Source organism: Streptopelia decaocto, assembly GCF_964273445.1.
Source record: "Streptopelia decaocto genome assembly, chromosome: 13".
NCBI lineage: Eukaryota > Metazoa > Chordata > Aves > Columbiformes > Columbidae > Streptopelia > Streptopelia decaocto.
Genome location: NC_138668.1, coordinates 5,809,992 through 5,829,202, shown reverse-complemented (window position 1 = coordinate 5,829,202; position 19,211 = coordinate 5,809,992). Strand labels below are relative to the sequence as shown.

General features: G+C 43.8%; 2 protein-coding genes across 2 annotated transcripts; both read right to left on the bottom strand.

The window, feature by feature from the left end:
* Nucleotides 1–30: 30 nt before the first annotated feature.
* On the bottom strand, nucleotides 31–5,715 carry GNG13 (G protein subunit gamma 13). The gene is made up of 5 exons (XM_082064194.1): nucleotides 5,064–5,715; nucleotides 2,861–2,959; nucleotides 2,033–2,333; nucleotides 871–992; nucleotides 31–264 (listed from the first exon to the last, which is right to left on the bottom strand). Exons 4-5 carry the CDS (start codon nucleotides 966–968, stop codon nucleotides 159–161), a joined length of 204 nt encoding a protein of 67 aa, XP_081920320.1. The 5' UTR covers nucleotides 969–992; nucleotides 2,033–2,333; nucleotides 2,861–2,959; nucleotides 5,064–5,715; the 3' UTR covers nucleotides 31–158.
* A 198-nt stretch (nucleotides 5,716–5,913) lies between these two features.
* Nucleotides 5,914–19,058, bottom strand: LOC309445414 (uncharacterized protein). The gene is made up of 20 exons (XM_082064193.1): nucleotides 19,006–19,058; nucleotides 18,279–18,605; nucleotides 17,668–17,797; nucleotides 17,412–17,505; nucleotides 16,575–16,725; nucleotides 16,037–16,199; nucleotides 15,385–15,510; nucleotides 14,599–14,661; nucleotides 13,500–13,622; nucleotides 12,952–13,107; nucleotides 12,280–12,333; nucleotides 11,797–12,014; nucleotides 10,986–11,062; nucleotides 10,705–10,815; nucleotides 10,065–10,151; nucleotides 9,148–9,255; nucleotides 8,832–8,953; nucleotides 8,554–8,676; nucleotides 7,308–7,350; nucleotides 5,914–7,106 (listed from the first exon to the last, which is right to left on the bottom strand). Exons 2-20 carry the CDS (start codon nucleotides 18,382–18,384, stop codon nucleotides 7,029–7,031), a joined length of 2,133 nt encoding a protein of 710 aa, XP_081920319.1. The 5' UTR covers nucleotides 18,385–18,605; nucleotides 19,006–19,058; the 3' UTR covers nucleotides 5,914–7,028.
* Nucleotides 19,059–19,211: the final 153 nt, after the last annotated feature.

The following is a 19,211-nucleotide window of genomic DNA, read 5'->3' as shown; positions in this document are numbered from 1 at the left end:
GCCCCTCTATATAAAAAAGAAACACTTCTAAAAATAATAAGACCAGATGAGGGTAGGGTTTTTGTTCAGGTAGTCATATTCGGAAGCTAGCTAATAAAAAAGTACATTCAGTGATGGGGAGCGAGGGCAGCAGGAGGTGCTGCAGGGGGGTCGGTCCCTCAGAGGATGGTGCATTTTCCTTTCTCCACCCAGGGGTTGTTTTTCATCAGCTCGGGGTTGAGGAAGGGGTCCTCGGGGATGCCGTCCTCGATCCACTTCACGAACCTGCGGAGACGGAGCCAAGGGTGGGCGCAGCCCCCACCTGCACCCCCGGCGCTTTGTGAACGTGTCACCCGGCTCTGGGGGCGGCGTGCGGGAGCTGCGCCTGTTTTCAGCTGGGGGAGTTAAGCACAATAAAATTCTAATAAAAGCCTTTTGTCCCCATATCTGTGGCTTTCAGCATGGGGACAGACTTTCCGTTGGGTTTTAAAACTTATTCACTAAAGTTGCTCTTTTTCTATTTCCCTCCCTTTTAAGAGATGAGAGGGCTGTAGGCTGCGTAAACTGGGGAGAATTGCCCCAAGCAACGAGGTACAAACCAGGGAGTGGAGACAAAAACCTTTCTGTAACTGTTTTCCAGGTTTATAAGTCTTTAAACTCAGGGGGAGCTTAAAACCTTAAACCCCAGTGCCGGGGGTTGGAGGACTTGAACAATAAAGTGACTTAAAAAAAAAATAAAATCTCTAAACCTGACTTATTTTGAGAGCTCCCAGGTGATCTGGAGAGGGATGGGGTGGAGAAGAGCCGGACTCTGCTCCTGGCTGGGCAAAGCCATGTCCTGCTACTGGGCTGGACTGGGGGTACTGGGAGGGGAGGGCGGGCAGCACTCACTCAGGGATGGTCTTGGAGGACATCTCCCGCTTGTAGGCCAGCTGGTACTTGAGGCTTTCCACCTCCTTCTTCCACTGCGGGAGGTCCCACTCGTCCATGGCTCAGCTCGGGGCTCTGCGGGGCTGAAAATGAGAACTTTGGTGCCATGCCCCACAGCTGTGTCCTGCTCCAGCCCCCCCCAACAGCTCTGCACCCCCACAAAGAAGGTCCCCCAGGGTGGGGACAGCGGGTCACCATGTTCCGGGGGAGATTTCCAACCCAAACCCACAGTTCTGGGAGCCTTTGGGGTTGATTTCACAAGGCAAAGGCTGCACTTACCTGGGGGTGTGGGGCAGGTGCCCTGTGCCCCCCTTTTGTAGCCGCACCTGGGGGCACATGCAAAACCCGAGGGCTGGGCCAGATTTGACTGAATTTGGGTGTTGCTGTTGCTTGGGGTGGAGAGCAGCAGACAGTAACCCGAGGCTACTTGGGGAGTGGGGGGTGTCTGTCCCTCCCCTGCCCAGGCACAGCCCCAAGCAGGACCAGCAGGAATTTCTGGGCATCCACATGGGCATTTTCTCCCTCCACCCCACACCAGTGGCCCTGGGTACCAGCTAACAGTGGGGATGTGAATGATGGGGAAACTGAGGCACAGCAACTGATAGGACACAAGCTGTGATGATAGTCACATGAAACCCATGAGCACCTGGCTCCATGCAGCACCCCAAGAACTGGTGGCACAAGGGGACCGTCCCCTGCCCATGGCCTGCCGTGACCCCAGACCCTCCAGCACGCAGAGGCAGCATCCAGCAACTTCATTTTGCACCTGGGGGGGCTGAAATCTGGGGATGACCACGCACCCCATCCTGCAGACCTGACCAAGCTGCAGCCCCCGGTGCCATGGCACAAACCCAACCACACAGCAGCTCAAATCCAGCCGTGCACGGACACAACTTAAATCCAACCACACGCCGGCACAGCTCAGCAGCTGCCCCAGCTCCCCCAGCCCGACTTCTCTGCAGAGCATCCCCCCAAAAAATGGCCAGGCAGGGGGAAGACAAGCACCCAGTGCCCAGCAACCCCCACCTGCAGTTTGGCCTCCCCAGGGCTCCTATTCCCCACCGACCAGGAACCAGCATCCCCGCTCCAGCCATCCCAGCCCCGCGGCCGAGCCTCCACCGACCTTGGCTGGAGAAGGTGTCAGTGTGGAGCGGGAGCTGCGTCCGTCCCCGAGCCGCCCTGGCCTTCCCTCCTGCGAGCGCTCCCCTCGCTGCCGAAGAGCCCAAATCCTCCGTGTAATCTATTAATGCACGGCTGGTCCAGCTGCCTCCGCCACGGCAGGAGCCGGATAATGGGAACATCCTCCCCCCGCTGCTCCTGGGGGATTTGGCTCCGCTGAACATGAAGCGCCCGGGATGGAAGCAGCATCCTGGTACCCAGCGGCCGAGCTGCCAAAACGGGGTTACCCAGCGTCCTCCACCGCCCTAGGGGACAAAAGGAGAGGGGGTGACGGGGTGGGACGCCCCAGGGAGGCCCGTGCTGCTGCCTGCATCCCTGCCTGCATCCCCTCCCAGCTGCCGTGCCCGGATTATCTGTTTCTTCCCGCTTCCCCAGGCTGGGGGCAGGGAGATGCAGGGATGCTTCTGAGACGGGGCTGTTAAAAGAAATAAATAATAATAAAAAAATCAATGCACAAAGTGAGCAGTTGGAGACTAAACATATGGTGGGTGATGGGGCAGGGTCAGCACAAAGGGAAAAGTGCAACGATGTTAAAAAATAATAATGTGCAACTTACAGGGAGGGACAAAAGCCCGGTAGGAGTTAACTGATTAAAGCAATATAATTGATGCAAAAGCAAAACCACAAAGAAGTGAAAAAATCCTCCACCAGCCCTCTACCATTCATTAAGAAATTAAAAAAAACAACTTCAGGTAATTTTGGTGATAGCAGCTTTTCTGCTGAAGCAAAAGGAAAGCAAGGTTTGCACAAGGAAAAGCTGCCCTAAGCCTACCTGTGTCTGTATGGGCGGCTGTTTGTCCTCTCTGCAGCACACCTGGGCAGGATTTGGCCAATTATGCAAACACATGCAAATGTCTAATGAACAGATACACTGAAAAAAAAAAGAGGAGTATGTGTGTGTGTATAAATACACATACATATTTACACATACAAACATATATATCATATATGTGGAGGTAGATACATTCATACGATATATGTGTGTATTTGGAATTTATATTATATAAAATGTATTATATACTATATAACATACATAAATACATTATATATATATATATATATATATATATATATATATATATATATAAAATAATACACACACTCTTATGAGCAGGAGGGCAATGAGCATGGGGGCCAAGCCAGGCTCCCCCAGCCCCGATCGATGCTGGAAGAGGCTCCCGCAGCCTCACGGAGCCACCGGCCCTTCTAGAGAAACCTGGAGCCTGGGGCTGGGCCAGGGATCAATGGAGCTGTTTGGGGCCAAACCCTGAACCCATTACATACTTTTTCATCCAAGTGAAATAATATATATTTTTGCTGTAACACCAATGCTGGGCTTTGCTTTGTTGCAAATAGTGGCACGGTGTGGGGCTCCTTTGGGGCTCAGGGCACCCTCTCTATGCTCCAAACGCCGCCAGCGCTGATGATCAGGGTCAGATTATCCGGCTGTTGACATCAATCGTAATCTCCCCGCGCTGCCTCCAAACAATTATGGGAAAGGCTTGGGTTTAAACGAGAAAATGACACTGGAGACGGGTTATTGGGTTTCTGTGGATTTTCCACAAGCTGATGGCAGCAAGGGCTGAGTGGGGCTGGTGGAGCCACACGGGTGAATTTAGGAGCCGCCATCAACACCAGCCCTAAGCCTGGGGGTTCATCGAGCCCATTCCTCCCACAGGCAACATCTGCCCAGCTGCAGGATCCACTGCTGCAGACAGGAGCCTTGTCCTGGCCAGGCAGCTGACTCTTGGGGGTCTGGGACGGATGGGGACAGGGCGGGTGGCACCTCCCAGGAGAGCAGATTGCTGGGTCCGCATTAACCACCCCCACCAGCTTTGTAGATTAAAGAATTATGAACTCCTGAAGTTTTGCAATATTAATGATTGTAGCCATCTGTTAATCTGGCAGCCAGCAATGAGCCCATTTTTGACTTTGCTTACTCCAGTTATTAAAACTGAGTATTTTTGGTTTGGCAGGCAGCTGGAGGAGTGTGACCGCTTCGTGTCCTGGGGTAGCTGGGGAAGGACTTGCATCCCCCTCCCTGTAGTGGCGGGAGATGACAGGGATGCTGAGGGTGACAAACACTATGCACAACCCAGGGGTGTTGTCAGGGGACGAGGGACAACACGAGCAAGGAGCCACCAGCTCCCACCACCTTCACCCCAGGGAAGTGCAGGGTCTGTCCTCAGCACCAGCTGCTAATTCTGGCTCTTTGGGATGGTATTTTAGAGAACTCTGGTCTCTGGTGCGTACTCCAAAGGGATAAACTAATTTCAGAGGTTAATTAGTGTCCTTGGTAGAAATGCTGTCAGCACTGTCCCAAGCAGAGGAAGCATAATGCTGGTGCTGAGGCTGCAAACTCTATTTTTTTGTCCATATAGTTGAGATGATAAAGTTGCCCACAACTCCCATCCTCTCAGCCTCATTGTCCACTTACCCATCACCAACCCCTTGAGCAGAGAGGGAAGAGCCACAGGGGGTTCCTGGCAGCAATAGACTGCAGGGGTTGTTTATTTGTTCTTAAATATTATACTGAGAACTCCCCCCTCTGGCCTGTAAACAATTAGCTGATTAGCAATATATTTCAGAAACCCTGTCCCTAATCAATGGTGACGCACACTCAGGTCTCCTGCCCACAGGCAGGCAGCTCCTTGGCTCCCAGGCCCATCACGCCATTAGCTGATGGCATTCCCCTTCCAGACCTCAAGAACATACGGACAATTTCACTATTTTCAGATGAAATTTCATTTTCAATACAGGCACTTCTTTGCCAATGTTCTATTTATTGTTTGGCAGGATCAGCTATACACACACTTGCTAAAACAGCAGAGTTCTGTTTGCTAAAATACAATATTTGGACAAGAAAGCTCCAGGCGCCCATTTTCCTCTCCAAACCATGCATTTCCATTTTTAATGAGCTCTGCTTATCTCAGTTATACCTGGAGCAAAGCAGACAAGATCAGCCTCCAGTTTACCTTTGGGGTTACACTAGTCACAGTCTCCGGGTACCGGGAAGATGTTTTCTGCTGGGGTTGACTGTAATGCTGATACTTGTCTCTCCAACCTGTGTCCAAAGTGCAGATGTTCAGAGAAAGTCTTTTTCTCATACATAAAAGATTATATCATTATCTACAGTATAACCCTCACCATAAGGGTTGCCATCATTCATTACAATTCAGAAGTGGATAAATAATGAATAGATATGATATTACTTACAGTAAATAAGGAGTTCCAAGCCTTTCTTTGTGCTGGTAAATCCAGGGGTAACAAAACACCCCCCTCCCTGCGCCCTCTTGCACAGGGCACCGAACAGGGTGACAATGAGGTCTGTGCCCAGTCCAGGTTCAGTCTGACATCAGTCAGGGCTAACTTGGGTTTGCTGTTATTGTTTTGGGGTTTGCTGTTGCCTTTTTACACCCACAGCAAAGTGACAAAGCATGATGCGACACCCTACAGATTATTTTGGGGAGCTAAGGAGCCTTCAGAGCAGTTGGCTCCCCAAGCCCTGCATCGCTGGGAGAGCCTCAGAGCATTTCCGATACCGGGGCACAGCAGAGAACGTCAATACAGCACCTACAAAGATCAGTGTTTGCAGCCTCCTCCTCCCTTTTTTATTCTCCCTCAGCCACAACATGGGTAGCACGAGATACAGGTACAGCAACTGCTTTATAGAAAAACAACAAAACAAAACCAACACCAGCACACCACAAAAGAACCTCCAAGCCCACTCAAAACCAAAAAACACACACACAAAAAATCCTTCAAAAATCCCAACCCCAGAATACCCACAAAAAAAAAAACCCACCCCAAACAGAACCAACGACAGAATTTCTAGAGTTTTACTGATCATTATGTTGATTTAGATGCATGTACACATTAGCAGAAGACTTGAATAGCATTGCTTATTTAGGACAAAAGCAGCAAAAGCCACTGAAAGCCTTAAATGTGCAAAATACAGCTCATCGCATATTAGGATTTTTTTCCCCTTACTGCCAAACCAATGCAGACGGTATCGTAGCAAAGGGCAGAAACCAGCCCAGAAATATTGCTGTCTTTCTCCCTCCACAGTACAAAAGTTAACTCCTAAGCTTACCATTATAATAAGGATTTGAGAAACCCAGAGAACCGTCAGCATCGGTCTAAGTCACCTACTGCAGAAAACAAAAGCAAAGCCCCAGTATTGAAAAACCTTGAAAACTAAACCTTCATTTTTATTTACAAAGAAAAGAAGCTATTTACTGCATTAAGTCTTCCTGAATCTTGTTTCTTGAAGTGAGCAAGAAAGCCTCACTTCATGTCCTTCCATCTCAAGAGTAGCTTGTTCTTTATACTACTACACTTTATACCCTACACAGGGTGTTTCAAAAAGATGGACCCAATCTGAAGCCTGCAATTCAACAAAATTGGGTCCATCTCTTTGAAACACCCTGTACATTATATAAAAGTGTGCTAACTGCGTTTTATTGCACACTGTTGTACACCTGTGGAGACACAGGTTTCTTTTTAAAATTTATTTCCTCTCTCAGCAGTTATTCTGCTGCAAATATCTCACCCACAGCGCATCTGTGCAACACAGAAGTAAAGACTTGTGGTGCTTTTCTACTTCATCTGTGTGTGTGTCTCCTCCTTCCTCCCTGGTCAGCATCTCTCTGTAGACCATTTTAAAACAAAACAAACCCAACCCAAAACTTAAACCCACTCCCTCTTTAAACAGCTACTTAATACATGGACCTGCAGGACAGGACATTTCCCAAACACATCTGCTGAAATCCAGCCACCGTTCACCATCTTCACCCAGGATCTCAGTTGTGGGTTTGTCTGAAGTCAGTTTTTAGCTGAATGATTTTGGAGATGTCGACCGAAGTAAAACAGAAGAGACTTCAGGAAGAGATTTCTCAGGTTAAGATAAACTGGAAAATATTCCTGAAGATTTTGCCAAATTACAGTTTTTCAAAAGTGTTCATGAACTTCAAGATTTCATGATGAGCTGCGGTGCCAAGGGGCAGCTGCCTTAATCCCTGGGCAGAGGAAAAAAAACTAGTTAGCATACTTGCTAGTATACTTCAGTAATTTTTATAATAATGTTATAATAAATTACATTGACATATGGTATATTTGATACATGATATATTGAATGATATATTTAAATATCTAATTGACAAGTAATACAGTTGTCATTGACATGCTTTGCTGTTACATTTTAAACTAGAGATACTCACCACATTGTGAAAGAAATTGCAAAGATGCTTTGCCCATGGACACCTGAAAAGCAGATAAAGGTTCTTAATCCATTTTCTCACAAGGACAGACCTGTCCCCTGTCTCAGCCACTCTGAGTTTTGCATTACTCAAAGCTTTACAAGGCTACTCCAACTATTCACCTAAACTTCCAAATGGAGATAATTTCAGCATCAGATGTACAGTAAAATAATTAAGACAAAGACCATAAGAAACAGGATTTCATCAGATTCTCTTTGGTAAGTACTAGAGCATACACTGTAAAGCCTCACAAAACAAAAAAAGAGACAATTAATGGAATTGCAAATTTGTAAAATACAACTTAGCTCATGCACAACTGAGTGAAATTGGGTATTTGACTCTCTCAGCTACATGCAGCAAAGGTTTTCACAAAGAAAGTCAACTCACAGGTCTGTAATTTCCACATAAGACAGTCACTAAGAGGCAAACTCTCACCACTCTCTGCTGCCATCAGCTACGTGTGAATTTAAGGTGCCAGCGCAGGCAATTACTCTGCCTTCCAGTACACAACCACAGAGCCAATTAATTAGAAAACTACTGTGTCAATACATTAAAGTCTATCTCTCTAAAGCCTATAATGCTTCACTGTGTAACACAGAAGAGCGAGGATTATACTTATAAACAGTCAGTGGTTTCAAAAGTGACACATCGGTGTTCTGTTATCATTTGTAATCTAAATAAAGTACTTGGACTTGTCCAGAACTGTTTTCCCCACCCACTGAAGCTTTGTGCTGCTGCAGAGCAGGTGGCATCTCTTCTTTTAAAATGAGGATGAGAGGCAGAAACCTAATGCTGTCCCCAGTTTGCATTACAGTGCCTGTATGCTCCCAAATCTCTGGTTTTTGGTTTGCTATAAAGTCCCAGTTAAGGTTTTTTGGTGGTTGTTGATGTCAGTGATATTTAAGTATTAGAACTAGACTGTACCACATGTCATCTTGACAACTGGTCAGGGTTGCCAAGATCAGACAACATGTTTTTTCATAACATTGGACACTGTGAAGTGAAAAGGCCATTTGGTTTCAACAGGTAACACAGAAAAACCTTTGTGTTGCAACACTGATGGTAGTTCTCTCTTCATTAACAGTCTTAACTCACAATTTGTGTTTTTTATTCTCCCCTGTTATTAGCAATGGTAAAGATACTGAACATGATGGTTGTGGGAGATTTGAAATTATTCTCTTTGGCTGTGAAGTAGGTTCACACTTACATATGCAGGTTCTCTGTAATAATACTCAGAGCGAAGAGGCCAATGGATTGCATCTTCTGGTGCCTGCACGTCAGGAACAGGCAAAGGAATTCACCCACGTACTGGGGACCAAGGTTTTGCCACCTACGCAACAGAAAACAGAACACAGATATTCAGAGACAACTTTCCTATTCGTTCCTAGCATTAGAGCTTAGGATTATAGCTCTGCTGAATGTTACTGCTGCAGGTCTGCTCTTATGTTTCCATAAACGGGCCTCAGGGAGCAAGTGTTTACTCACAGTTTTAGCATTGTTGCTTTCTGACGATTTAGATCTCTCAAAATCAGGTTGACAGTGCCATGGAGAACATGTTCTTCATAGGAAAGATGGTCCAATAACAGCCTCAGAGCCCAAAAGTTATTCTAGGAAGAGATAAAATAAGAGCAGTGATTTAACCTAATTGCCAGTCATTTCTTAGAAAAATCAGAATGAATTAAAGGTCAGCAAAGCTAAAGGGGACGAAAACCAAGTTAAATGTGTCTAAAAAATCTCTACACAGATTCTAAATTTAATTTGGTTTAATCTCTTAAAACAGAAATCAATATCTAGGACTCACCCCAAAAGCCAGGGCTATCTCTAAGAAGGAATTCAAGTATGGAAGGTCACAAAAAAGCATCTGTTGTATTGCTTGTACTGCAAGAATAAGACAAGCCTCATGGTGCAACTACAGGAAGAGATATCAAGAAAAAGAGACATATTTAAAAGACACTTTCCTACTGCTTGTATATCATACCCAGTCAAATCAGCACCAAGTTACTACATCCCAGTCAAACAGGTTGGAAGTCAGACATGACATCCAAAGAATCTCATGAAGACCAAAAGAAGGGGGAATAAAATAGGTACTTTTATTTAAATGGCATATTTCTCCTGGTGATCTCAAAATCCTCCCAGAAACATGAAGTCTCACACCCTCACAGAAGCAGAATTAAGTGAAAAATAAATAACTTCTTGCACAGTAGTCGCTTATTTGTAGAGTACGCGAAATGTAATTTCCTCAAAATAAGTAAAAAAGAATAAAATATAAAATACATTTCAAGCCATCTTTAAACATGTTCCACTACATTTGAAACCACCGTTCAAAACAAGTTGAGAAATTCTGGGCTATTTTGAGACAAACCCAGTGCCAAGTCTTAAAGGACAGTTTGCAGTTTGAATCCAACACAAGATCAGCCCAGGAGAAGTTAAAAGAGGATCAGTTATTGCCAACCCTCCCACTTTATAAACTTGGACAGTGCTGAAATAAGGCTTGTCCTAGGTTGAAGATTGCATCAGACCAGAACTACCCTCAGATTTTCCTTAACTTCTGACAGCACAGGCTACAGCAGATAAGAACAGCCTCTGCCAATTCCCTCCCCAAATCTTCAGACTTCCTCTTAAAAGCTTTTGAAAATAATCCAAGTGTTTTCAATACTGCTGTACCTTCAAGCACAATAAAACAAAGGTAAGTTTCCTTATCACCATGTGCACACTTACATGAGGAGAGAAAATAGTAGGTGGTAAAGAAACATTAATTTTTGCCTTCAGCTCCTCCAAAAGGCCGCTGCTGGCAGCAAGCACGCCCTGCAACACAAGTCAGGAGTCACAAGTAAGGGGAAGGGTGTCCAAGATGGCTCTTTAACATGCTTTTACTTCTCTTTTTCAGCATTTTCTTTTACAGATGAAGTTGACTGTTCAACATCATACTCAAGGATTAAGTTGAGGCGCTACCAAAACCACATCACATAACCTCTTAATTTTCACCTCCTGTGCTTAGCAGACCAGTCATTTCTGTTCTTGTGAAGAAAATACCCAGATACTGATTCTTTAGGACTATCTGAACACATTTTTCTTAAACTGCTTTCCTATCCGCTTTGTCATCTGATCCACCTCAACATTAAAAGATACAGAATCAGCATTAGGCATTGAGCTGCAAGCAGAATTAATCTGCTTACTGTTGTATTTAAGACTCCTGAATCACAACATCCTGCAGAGTGCAAACACCACGGGAGTATTTGACAAGGCACTGTCAAGTTAACCTTAGGATTTAGAAGAAGGAACCAATGCCCACATCAAATGAAATCTTGTCTAAACCCAAGACACCAGATTCTCCTGTTTCACAGCATGTTTCCCTTACCCTTTGGAAATCCAGCGGCGGTTCTTTCAGGGATAGAGGATGTAGGTGCCCACTTTTTTCCAGCAAACTGCTACTGCCCAAGATCATGATGAGGGAACTCCAGCATTTGGGCTGAAACACAGCAGAACATTCGTAAACAAATCTGTTGACAGAGCTGTGAAAAATTCAGACAGAAAAGGGTTCGATGGTAAATTCTTTCATTGGAGAAGTAACTGAACTAGATGGGTAATATATACAAACATTTGATGGGCCACAGAAACAGAGTTTTAAACCAGACTCACATTCCTGTACAGTGACACGTTGCTGTAAAGGAGCTTGAGTGCCTGCTTAATTAGAACACCGTCTTTCAAAGGAGATCCTGCAAGAAATAAAAATCCAAAACATATCTTATATTCCCTGAAAACTTAGAGTGTGAACACAAGCAAAATATTAACTTAGTAACAGATATGCTTCAGCAGAAGCCTAACAAAAAAAGATAAGTGAGTAGGTACAGCAATTTTACAATATTTTTTTTGTAGGTTGTGAACGGAAAAACCAACATCAACTGTAAAATGCTATTCTGGAAAGCTACAAAGAACTGAATGCAATTTAGACTAAGCCATCACAGGACAAAATCCTCATTATGTGCATCACACCACAATACAGTGTGACACACTATCAGTATCTCATACCTCTAAGAATTCTACTAGCAGCTGAATATCTCCAATATAAATCTTTCATTTCAGAGTACACCTTGACAAGTAGCACACAGATAGGTGACCACAGTTATCAGCGGCTGAAATAACAACAGGAGGTAATAAACAAATCATTAAACCCTTACCATAATGCTCAGCCACACACTGCCATCGGCAAGGCCGTGATGTAACAGAGCTTTGCATTTCCTTTCAGTAAGTATTTTGTGTGAAGTGTACTAAACAAATCCATGCTCAAATACAAAAACATTCTTCCTGCCTAGAATTATGGACCGTGATTTAGTCTGGACAATTTATAGTTGGGTTCAGAGTCCCTCAGAATATGATTAGATTTCATGCTAAGGTAAAAGTTGTAGCTAATTAAGGTTCTAAACATACGTAAGCAAGAAATCAGACTTGCCAACTGTAATCCAGGGCCCAGCATCCAGCATATCCTTTCCAGCGGGGACACTGCCTGTTCGGAACATCTTCAGGTAGAGCTCAAACTGGAACGGCGCCACCCGGCAGGCGGGACAGCAGGCCAGGTTTCCCACCGGGAACAACAGCGAGTGTGCGGCCGCGAGGAGGTCTCCGCTTTTACACAAGTAGAATGGGATTTTATCTTGAAGGTCTACTAGCCTGGAAAGAAAGAATAAATTAATATTTGATTCTCATTAACATGGAAGTTTTACAGTATGTATGTATAGATGCGATGATGCTTGACCGCTAGTAAAGCCCAGTAAAGCTGAAGTTGGTTGCAATGCTGTAGTACCTTCACTTGGCAAACAGCTCCCAAAATCCTACTCCTTTTCATTCCACCAGTTTATTACACATTCAAGAAACAGATTTGGACATAATCCTAAGGCAAACAAACAACTAAAAAAATTTTAAAAAAGCCATTTACCCTTTGGTATCATTGCACTTGACAGCTCTCAGGTAGCGAACAACTTCTTTATAGCTGAGGAGAAAAGAAAGAGAGGGTAAGCAGAAGAGGAAGGATTGCAAAGCTATATACAGCTCAATCAAATATTTACTACCATTAACAAAGCAAATCAGCAGATCTTCCCACAACAGCACAGAAATACAACTGGCAGAAAGAGACAGTTGGAAATAAGTTCCAAGAAGTTATCCATGGATTATCTCTGTTCTCTGGTAAAATAAAACAAGAGGTTTCCTTTACATTTACATTCCTTCACACGTGGACTGTCTTCTTTTGAATACAGACTTGCAAAGATCAGAACACACTTTTTTGCTGTCTTGCAACTAGTCAGCCTTTGATGAACAGAATTTGTTTTAAACATCAACATCTAAAACCTACTGGGGTTATGGAAACAAAGGAATTATCCATTTCAACATTCTTTTCTGGTCCTGAAGTGTTCAAAGTGCTTGATGCTGCTTTGAAAAACTTCAAAAAGCCACTGGCCTTGTTGGTAAGTGACAGGCACAAACAGCTTCAAATGTGTCTTTGTTTTGTAGGTTTCCCCATTATACAAGACTCCTGTTCGGAAAACAGTACACTGCAAAATGTAAAACTTGAGTTCATAAAATGAAAAATGCAAAACCAAACTGATCTTACTTCTCTTTGTCTACCAATTTCTTCACTCGAGCCTCTATAACGGGGAATGCTTCCCACAGACGCATTTTTCTTCCTTTCTGTGTTCTCTGACCAGTGATGTTCTGGCCTTTTAAAACCGTTGTCAGTAACATATCATCCCATGGCACAACATTCAAGCTGGAAGTACAAAAATAAGGTCATATTTAAGTGTGCTTTGCTGGTACTCTACACTTTATTTCCTTTAAGTATCATGAAGATTTACCAATAAAACATCTTGAGGTTTACAACTGACTTCTAAGGGGGAAAAAAGATATATATATATATATAGATAGATAGATAGATAGATAGATAGATAGATAGATAGATAGATAGATATGGACAACAACTTAGCCCATAGCATCAAACAGCTTCTGTAAGGACAGGAGAAATACAAAGCAGCCAATACTGAAATCTTCCTATAAAACACTCACACATAACACTATGAGTGAAAAATACCACTCTATATAGCTGTTTTCAAATCAGGCAACTGTATAAACAAATATTCTGTAAACAAAACCTGAAGAACATACCTATTTGAGAAGCCAAAACAGTGACATGGAAGTGAGATGGACTGAAAGAAATTAACAAATTTTTCATACAAATTTTTTGGAAAGTCACACAACACCAGCATCCTCTGAAGTTGTGTTGTGATCCTGCGTTTTGAAAAGAAGAAAGATCTCTTAAAAATCAATGAATTACTACTACATCGTTGCATACTTTTTAATCCTACAGAAAACTATTCCATGGAAATTTGGGTTTTTTTTGGTTACATGTCAGACAGTTTGGATCTATACTTAAATTCATGCTTTGAGATTTGTAGTGAATAATGGTATTGCTCTTTTATTTTTAAACTCTGGTAAAAACAAGCTCCTGCGGTCTTCAGTTTGACAACAAAGGTCCCCAGTGAGCAGATGCGAGAAACACGCGGCGAGCCCAGCAAACCACCTGAGCTCCTGGCGGCTTCACAGCCAGTGAAACCATCTCTTGTCTTCACTGAAAACTGGAGATAATGCACCAGAGAAGAGTTTAGTCTTTCAAAACTGGGGGAGGGGGGCCAAAAAATCCCTTTTCCTGTTTTTGAAGTAAGAAATTAAAGTTTCAAGAATAGGAATTTAAAATTAAAACTAATGCAGGATTTAGGTTATGTCTGTCATTAGTTTCAAATAAGAGGTGAGAATATATAATTGTTTTTGAGTACTCCTGAAAAAAAGTTAATTCTTAACTCATTAACCTTCTGTTGCAAGTGAATTTTGGGTTAAAGGTGAAAAACAAAGCTAAAATGAGAAAGGAATTAAACCAAGTGAGCTGGATGTCCTCATTCCACAGCCTCTGGGGGACTTCACTGTGTCACATCCCTGAGCACTCGGTCCCAGAGGAGCCCTGCATGGCTGCTGCTTTCATCTTTCACACACACTATTTACTCTGGGGCTTACTAAGTTTTTGATGCCAGAACCATCAGATTATACACCTGTGCAAGTTCACTTTTTGGCTTTTAAGGGCTAAAGCATTCACTACTTCATTTATACCTTTGAATAGAAGTGATTTGAAATGCATTTTAAAGGCAAGCAGACGGTTTGCAGCCAGCAACCCTCCCATCGCCATCTCACCGTGTAATAAGACAAGTCTCACCTTTGAAGCAGACAAGGGACAGCAACCTTTAACGAATCCGTGTGACCAAGGTTCTGCCAGCTTCTAAGAGGGGAGGAAAAAAAGCACTAATTAACATTTGATTGATTTTCCTGCTTTTTCCCCTTCTCTATCTTCAACTGTTTAAGAAAACACTTTTTTTCTTAAAAAGCATTGGGAGCTATCATGCTAATAAAAATTCCAAACAGATGAAACAAGTGCATAAAGTTTAGGACACATTTTAGAATTAACACAGTTTTACAGCACAAGTCGGAACGACTGAAGTATTTAAAGTGTCTTTATTGATCACGCAGTCCTCCAGCTGACAGGTCAGCCTCCAGACTTGAGGGAGGCACCTAAAACCTCCTCCCCAAGGAACGTCACCTCCTCCCTTCCAGCTCAGCAGAAGTTTCCTCACACAACACGGCGTGTGCGTCCTCCACTCTGGGAAGCTCCCCTGTCCCTTCTCCTGGGGAATTAACTCCACCTGCCATCACCTGCTGTCTGTTACCCTCCCAGTTCCCATCTCAAATTCTGCCTCTCCTTCTCATGATTCAATCTCACTTATATTCTTTTAATATCCAGTTTTTAACCATCTTTTTCCTCAAAAAACCTCCCCATAACGAATCTCGTTTCTCCCTCAGGTGTCCTCATTTCCCTCTCATTGTGCTGCAACCAGGGCTGTGATCTTTACACTGTCCTTAATAAATGGAAAACCAGAACTGTCTCGGTCTCCTCCTTTTGAGGAGCAAATGAAGGTGACAGGCTAGATGTGGAACTGGTACTTACAGAGCAGGGTCTTTATGGAGTGCAATCTCTTTAGCTGCTCCCAAATACATGACAGCAGCAGCCTTGGGACTCTCTTGTTCTGCCTGATTTAAAAATCTTGTTACCAGCGCAAAAACTCCAGAATACCTGAGAAAGTTCAAGTTGTCCATAAGATAAAGTATCTGCAATGACGTAATTTGTAAACAAATGGCAATTATGACCATTCTACAGATTGAGAGCAAATTGAGTGGCCTTTCCTTGAAAAACATTTCTAAGATAGCGACAGGGTATTTGCACAACCGTTACTTTAATCATTTTACAGGCACATAACATCAAGTAAAAGCTCAACCCCATCCTACAAACCAAATTAGTAAAAATATCACCTTTACTTTCATGCTTTCCCAGGTTATAATAACAAGGCCTATTATCAAGTGTCTTAGTATAGCACAAGAGACGTACTTAAAGTCATATTTAAGACATATTTAAAGAGGTATTTAAGGGGATGTTTAAACCACATCCAAGTGCAATTTAATAGCTTGCTGGCCAAGTAAGTTCTCTCAACCAAGTTTCTGGTACATCAGGTGCCACGATTCTGATTATCACTTGAGTAAAGGAAAGCAAGCGTGCATAGACCAGCAGGTACTGCTAGTAGGCGAGTTCTGCTCTCACTTACTTGTATACAACCTCTGTGTTGCGCGATCTGCAGATATTGCACTGCCCAGCAGGCAGTTTGGGGAGACAAATGCATTCGTGTTGCGTGGGAGGAATTTTTTCTCCAACCAGATACTTATTATATTCCACAGAAAGTTCCTGGATAAATTTTATTAGAAGACTTCCTAAGAGAGCAGACAGATGGGAAGCCGTTAGTGTAATAATTATTTTTTTTTCCCCTCTTCCAAAACTAAAAGAAAAACAGGAAGACAACCATTTTACAATCCTATGTAAAATATTTAGCAAGTTACACCCAATTGTACTGGCCAGGAAAGCTCTGTTGCTCCTTTCAGAGGGAGGAAAGCAGGAAAGCACAAAAACTGGACCTGCAGACCGGGCTCTGATCTGAGTATGGCCCAGAAAGAGAGCAGCAACAGTAACCTACTGCTTTAAAAACTCCCCAAGCCCTCACAAGGAAAGCTGTGGACCGGATAAACTGTCTATGAAGCCACAGGCTGAGCGGCCACGGTGAGGCACGGGTCTCCCAGCAGAACACTTACCACCGTGCCGAAGGTCCGTGTCGATATCCGTGAGCTCCAAATTGAACATCACGAGAACACCAGCCAAGGCAAAGTCACGCTGGTCCTTCCAGAATTTGCTTTTGTTGTGTGCGTTGCAGTGACAGAGGGAAGAAGTTGTCCAGTTCTGGCACTATTTCATAAAACGTGAAAAAACAGGGAAAGGTGTTTTACATCGACGCAAAGCCACAGTGAAGTACTTTGACAGTTGGAGCAATTGGCCAATATGGCAATAACTTGACATCATGGCTAAAAATAAAATTAAAAAAGCCCATAGTAATTTACCATAATTCCTGAAAACCTTCCAGAGACACTTTGGGCTGGTCCCCAACCCACTGTAAATCGGTAATGGAGCACTGGCTTTGTGTGTTCACCCAAACTTTGCTCACAGTTCAAACTTCCCGCAGTTTTAAGAAAAAAAACAAACAAACCAACCCTACACACCCAATTCCCTGCACTCCAGGTTAGGACAGTCTAAATGTCTGAATTTCTCTAGTGCAGTGAGCAGCAGTCTGAGTAATTTGACTCTATGACACACACCATGTGCCTAAAGCAAACACAGGGACATTTGCTTACACCAAGTGAAGGTCGACTCTAACAACTGCTGGACTACTAAAAATAAACCCAGACAGTGACCACATTTTTAGCAGCATTGTGAAGCAGACTGATATCAACATCTAGGAGAGGAACTGCTAAAATAATCAAATTTCATGTATCCTTTATTCTTTTAGTGTGCTTAAGAATGATTTCTTTTAAACAGACTGCTGAGTAATTTAGTTTACTCAAAGTTGTGCATTTTTCGATTGCATCTCTTCTTACCTCAGCAGCGAGTTTGTCACAAATGTAGCAGTAGCACTGATTACAAATATCAGCATTTTTTCCAAGGGGTGAGCAGGTATCACATTCTGTTCGCCTACAAAGTTGAAAAACAGAAGGTTCTTTATAAAACAAGTTATACTCTTATCCAATTCTGCTTCTGCTTTCAGCTGGTAAAAAGCCAACGGGTTTACTTGACAAAATGGACTAAATGTGGAAAATGAAACCCCTGTGTTATACTCCACATCACTGAACGTACTCGAACAGGTGTATTGTACAGTCATATCTTGCATGAGGCATCACATTTGCTTGTTTACAGAAAGTCACCATCAGTTCACATTCCTCATCCACAACTTCTTCAGATTTCTCCTCTTCCAGGGCAGACTTCTCTGTAGAAAACAGAATATGTGATGTAAATCAGTATAAAGGTAACTATGACTTCATTACAAATTCAACCACCTATTGACATTTTCTTTATAAGAACACTTAACGCATAAGTTTTTCTTATGATTTCATATGGTACCAATAAGAATGGTACAGTGACCTGTGACAAAAAACTGTCACACTATCAAAACAGAGATAATATAATCAGAAAGGATCCAATTGACATTGAAAACTCCAGGCTCAGCTAAGTTTGTAGTATTTTGAAACCACACAGCAAAGTTCAGTACAGTATGCAGGTAAATCGTGCCATCAAAGAAATCCCCAAAGTTACGGAATAATTGCAGTTCCTCCCGGTTTTATTTATTTTTGAAGTACTTTGTTTTCTTAGCAGCATAAAGACACATTTCAAACATATTGTATAATAATTCACTTTGACTTCAAACGTTCTTTACAGAACTTCATTAACACCAAGTGCACAGTGCTCACCCAATGGGTCAACTACCAGAACCGAACTCCCCAGTGTGTTCTCAGCTTCATCATCGCTGATCAGGATCACGCTCTGCTCTTCCTCTTCTCCTTTCGATGGCCCCATGGTTACTGAACTCCGAAAGAAAGGAACGGTTTGGCAGCAAACGGGACACAAAGTTCACGCTTCTAAGGTTCCTTTCTTCAGGAAGGGAAGCAAAGGGCTCCTCCAAGACCCAAACTCCTCATTTGTGTTGAGCGAGTTACACTAGGGACAGAAATGTTTGATCTTCACCGCAGCCAGCAGCTCAAAAAACCTTGAAGGTTCCATCCAGACTTGAGAGAACTCTAAAAAACAAGAAGGAGGGAATAAATAAATCAATCTGCTATTTCTATGGTGGGTTTGGTGGGACCAACTCTGAAAGAACCATCCAATGATGACAACAATGGTTCACAATAATTCTGCTGCCCCTTGCTCGAGGTGCCCCACGCAGACCTTACTCCCTCCCCAGGCCCAAAAACCGCACCCCAGCTACCCCCACTCCTCACACCACAGCCCCATTATCGTGCCCAACCACAAGACTCGCCCCCTCCCCACTCCAAGGCCCACGGATCTCCCCCGGCCCAACCGCCCCATCCCCTCGGCTCTAACCGTCCCCAAATCGTCCCTCCCCGGCCCTTGGGCTCCCTCCCCCGTCATACCCCCCCACCTCCCTCCCCAACCCCTGCTCCCCGCCGCTCCCCTCACCGCCCGGCCCCGCTCCCGTCCCGCCGCCGTCGAACCCCTCGCTGCCGCCACTTTTTGAGCAAACTAAGTACTTCCTAGGCGGTGATCCCGGAAAGGGCCCGCGCACTGACGCCACCCGCTCTACTTCCGCCCTGGCAGCTTGGTGGGAGAGCTGCGGTGGGGCCGCCATATTTGGTGAGGGCAGAGGGAGTCGTACGCTTCACGCC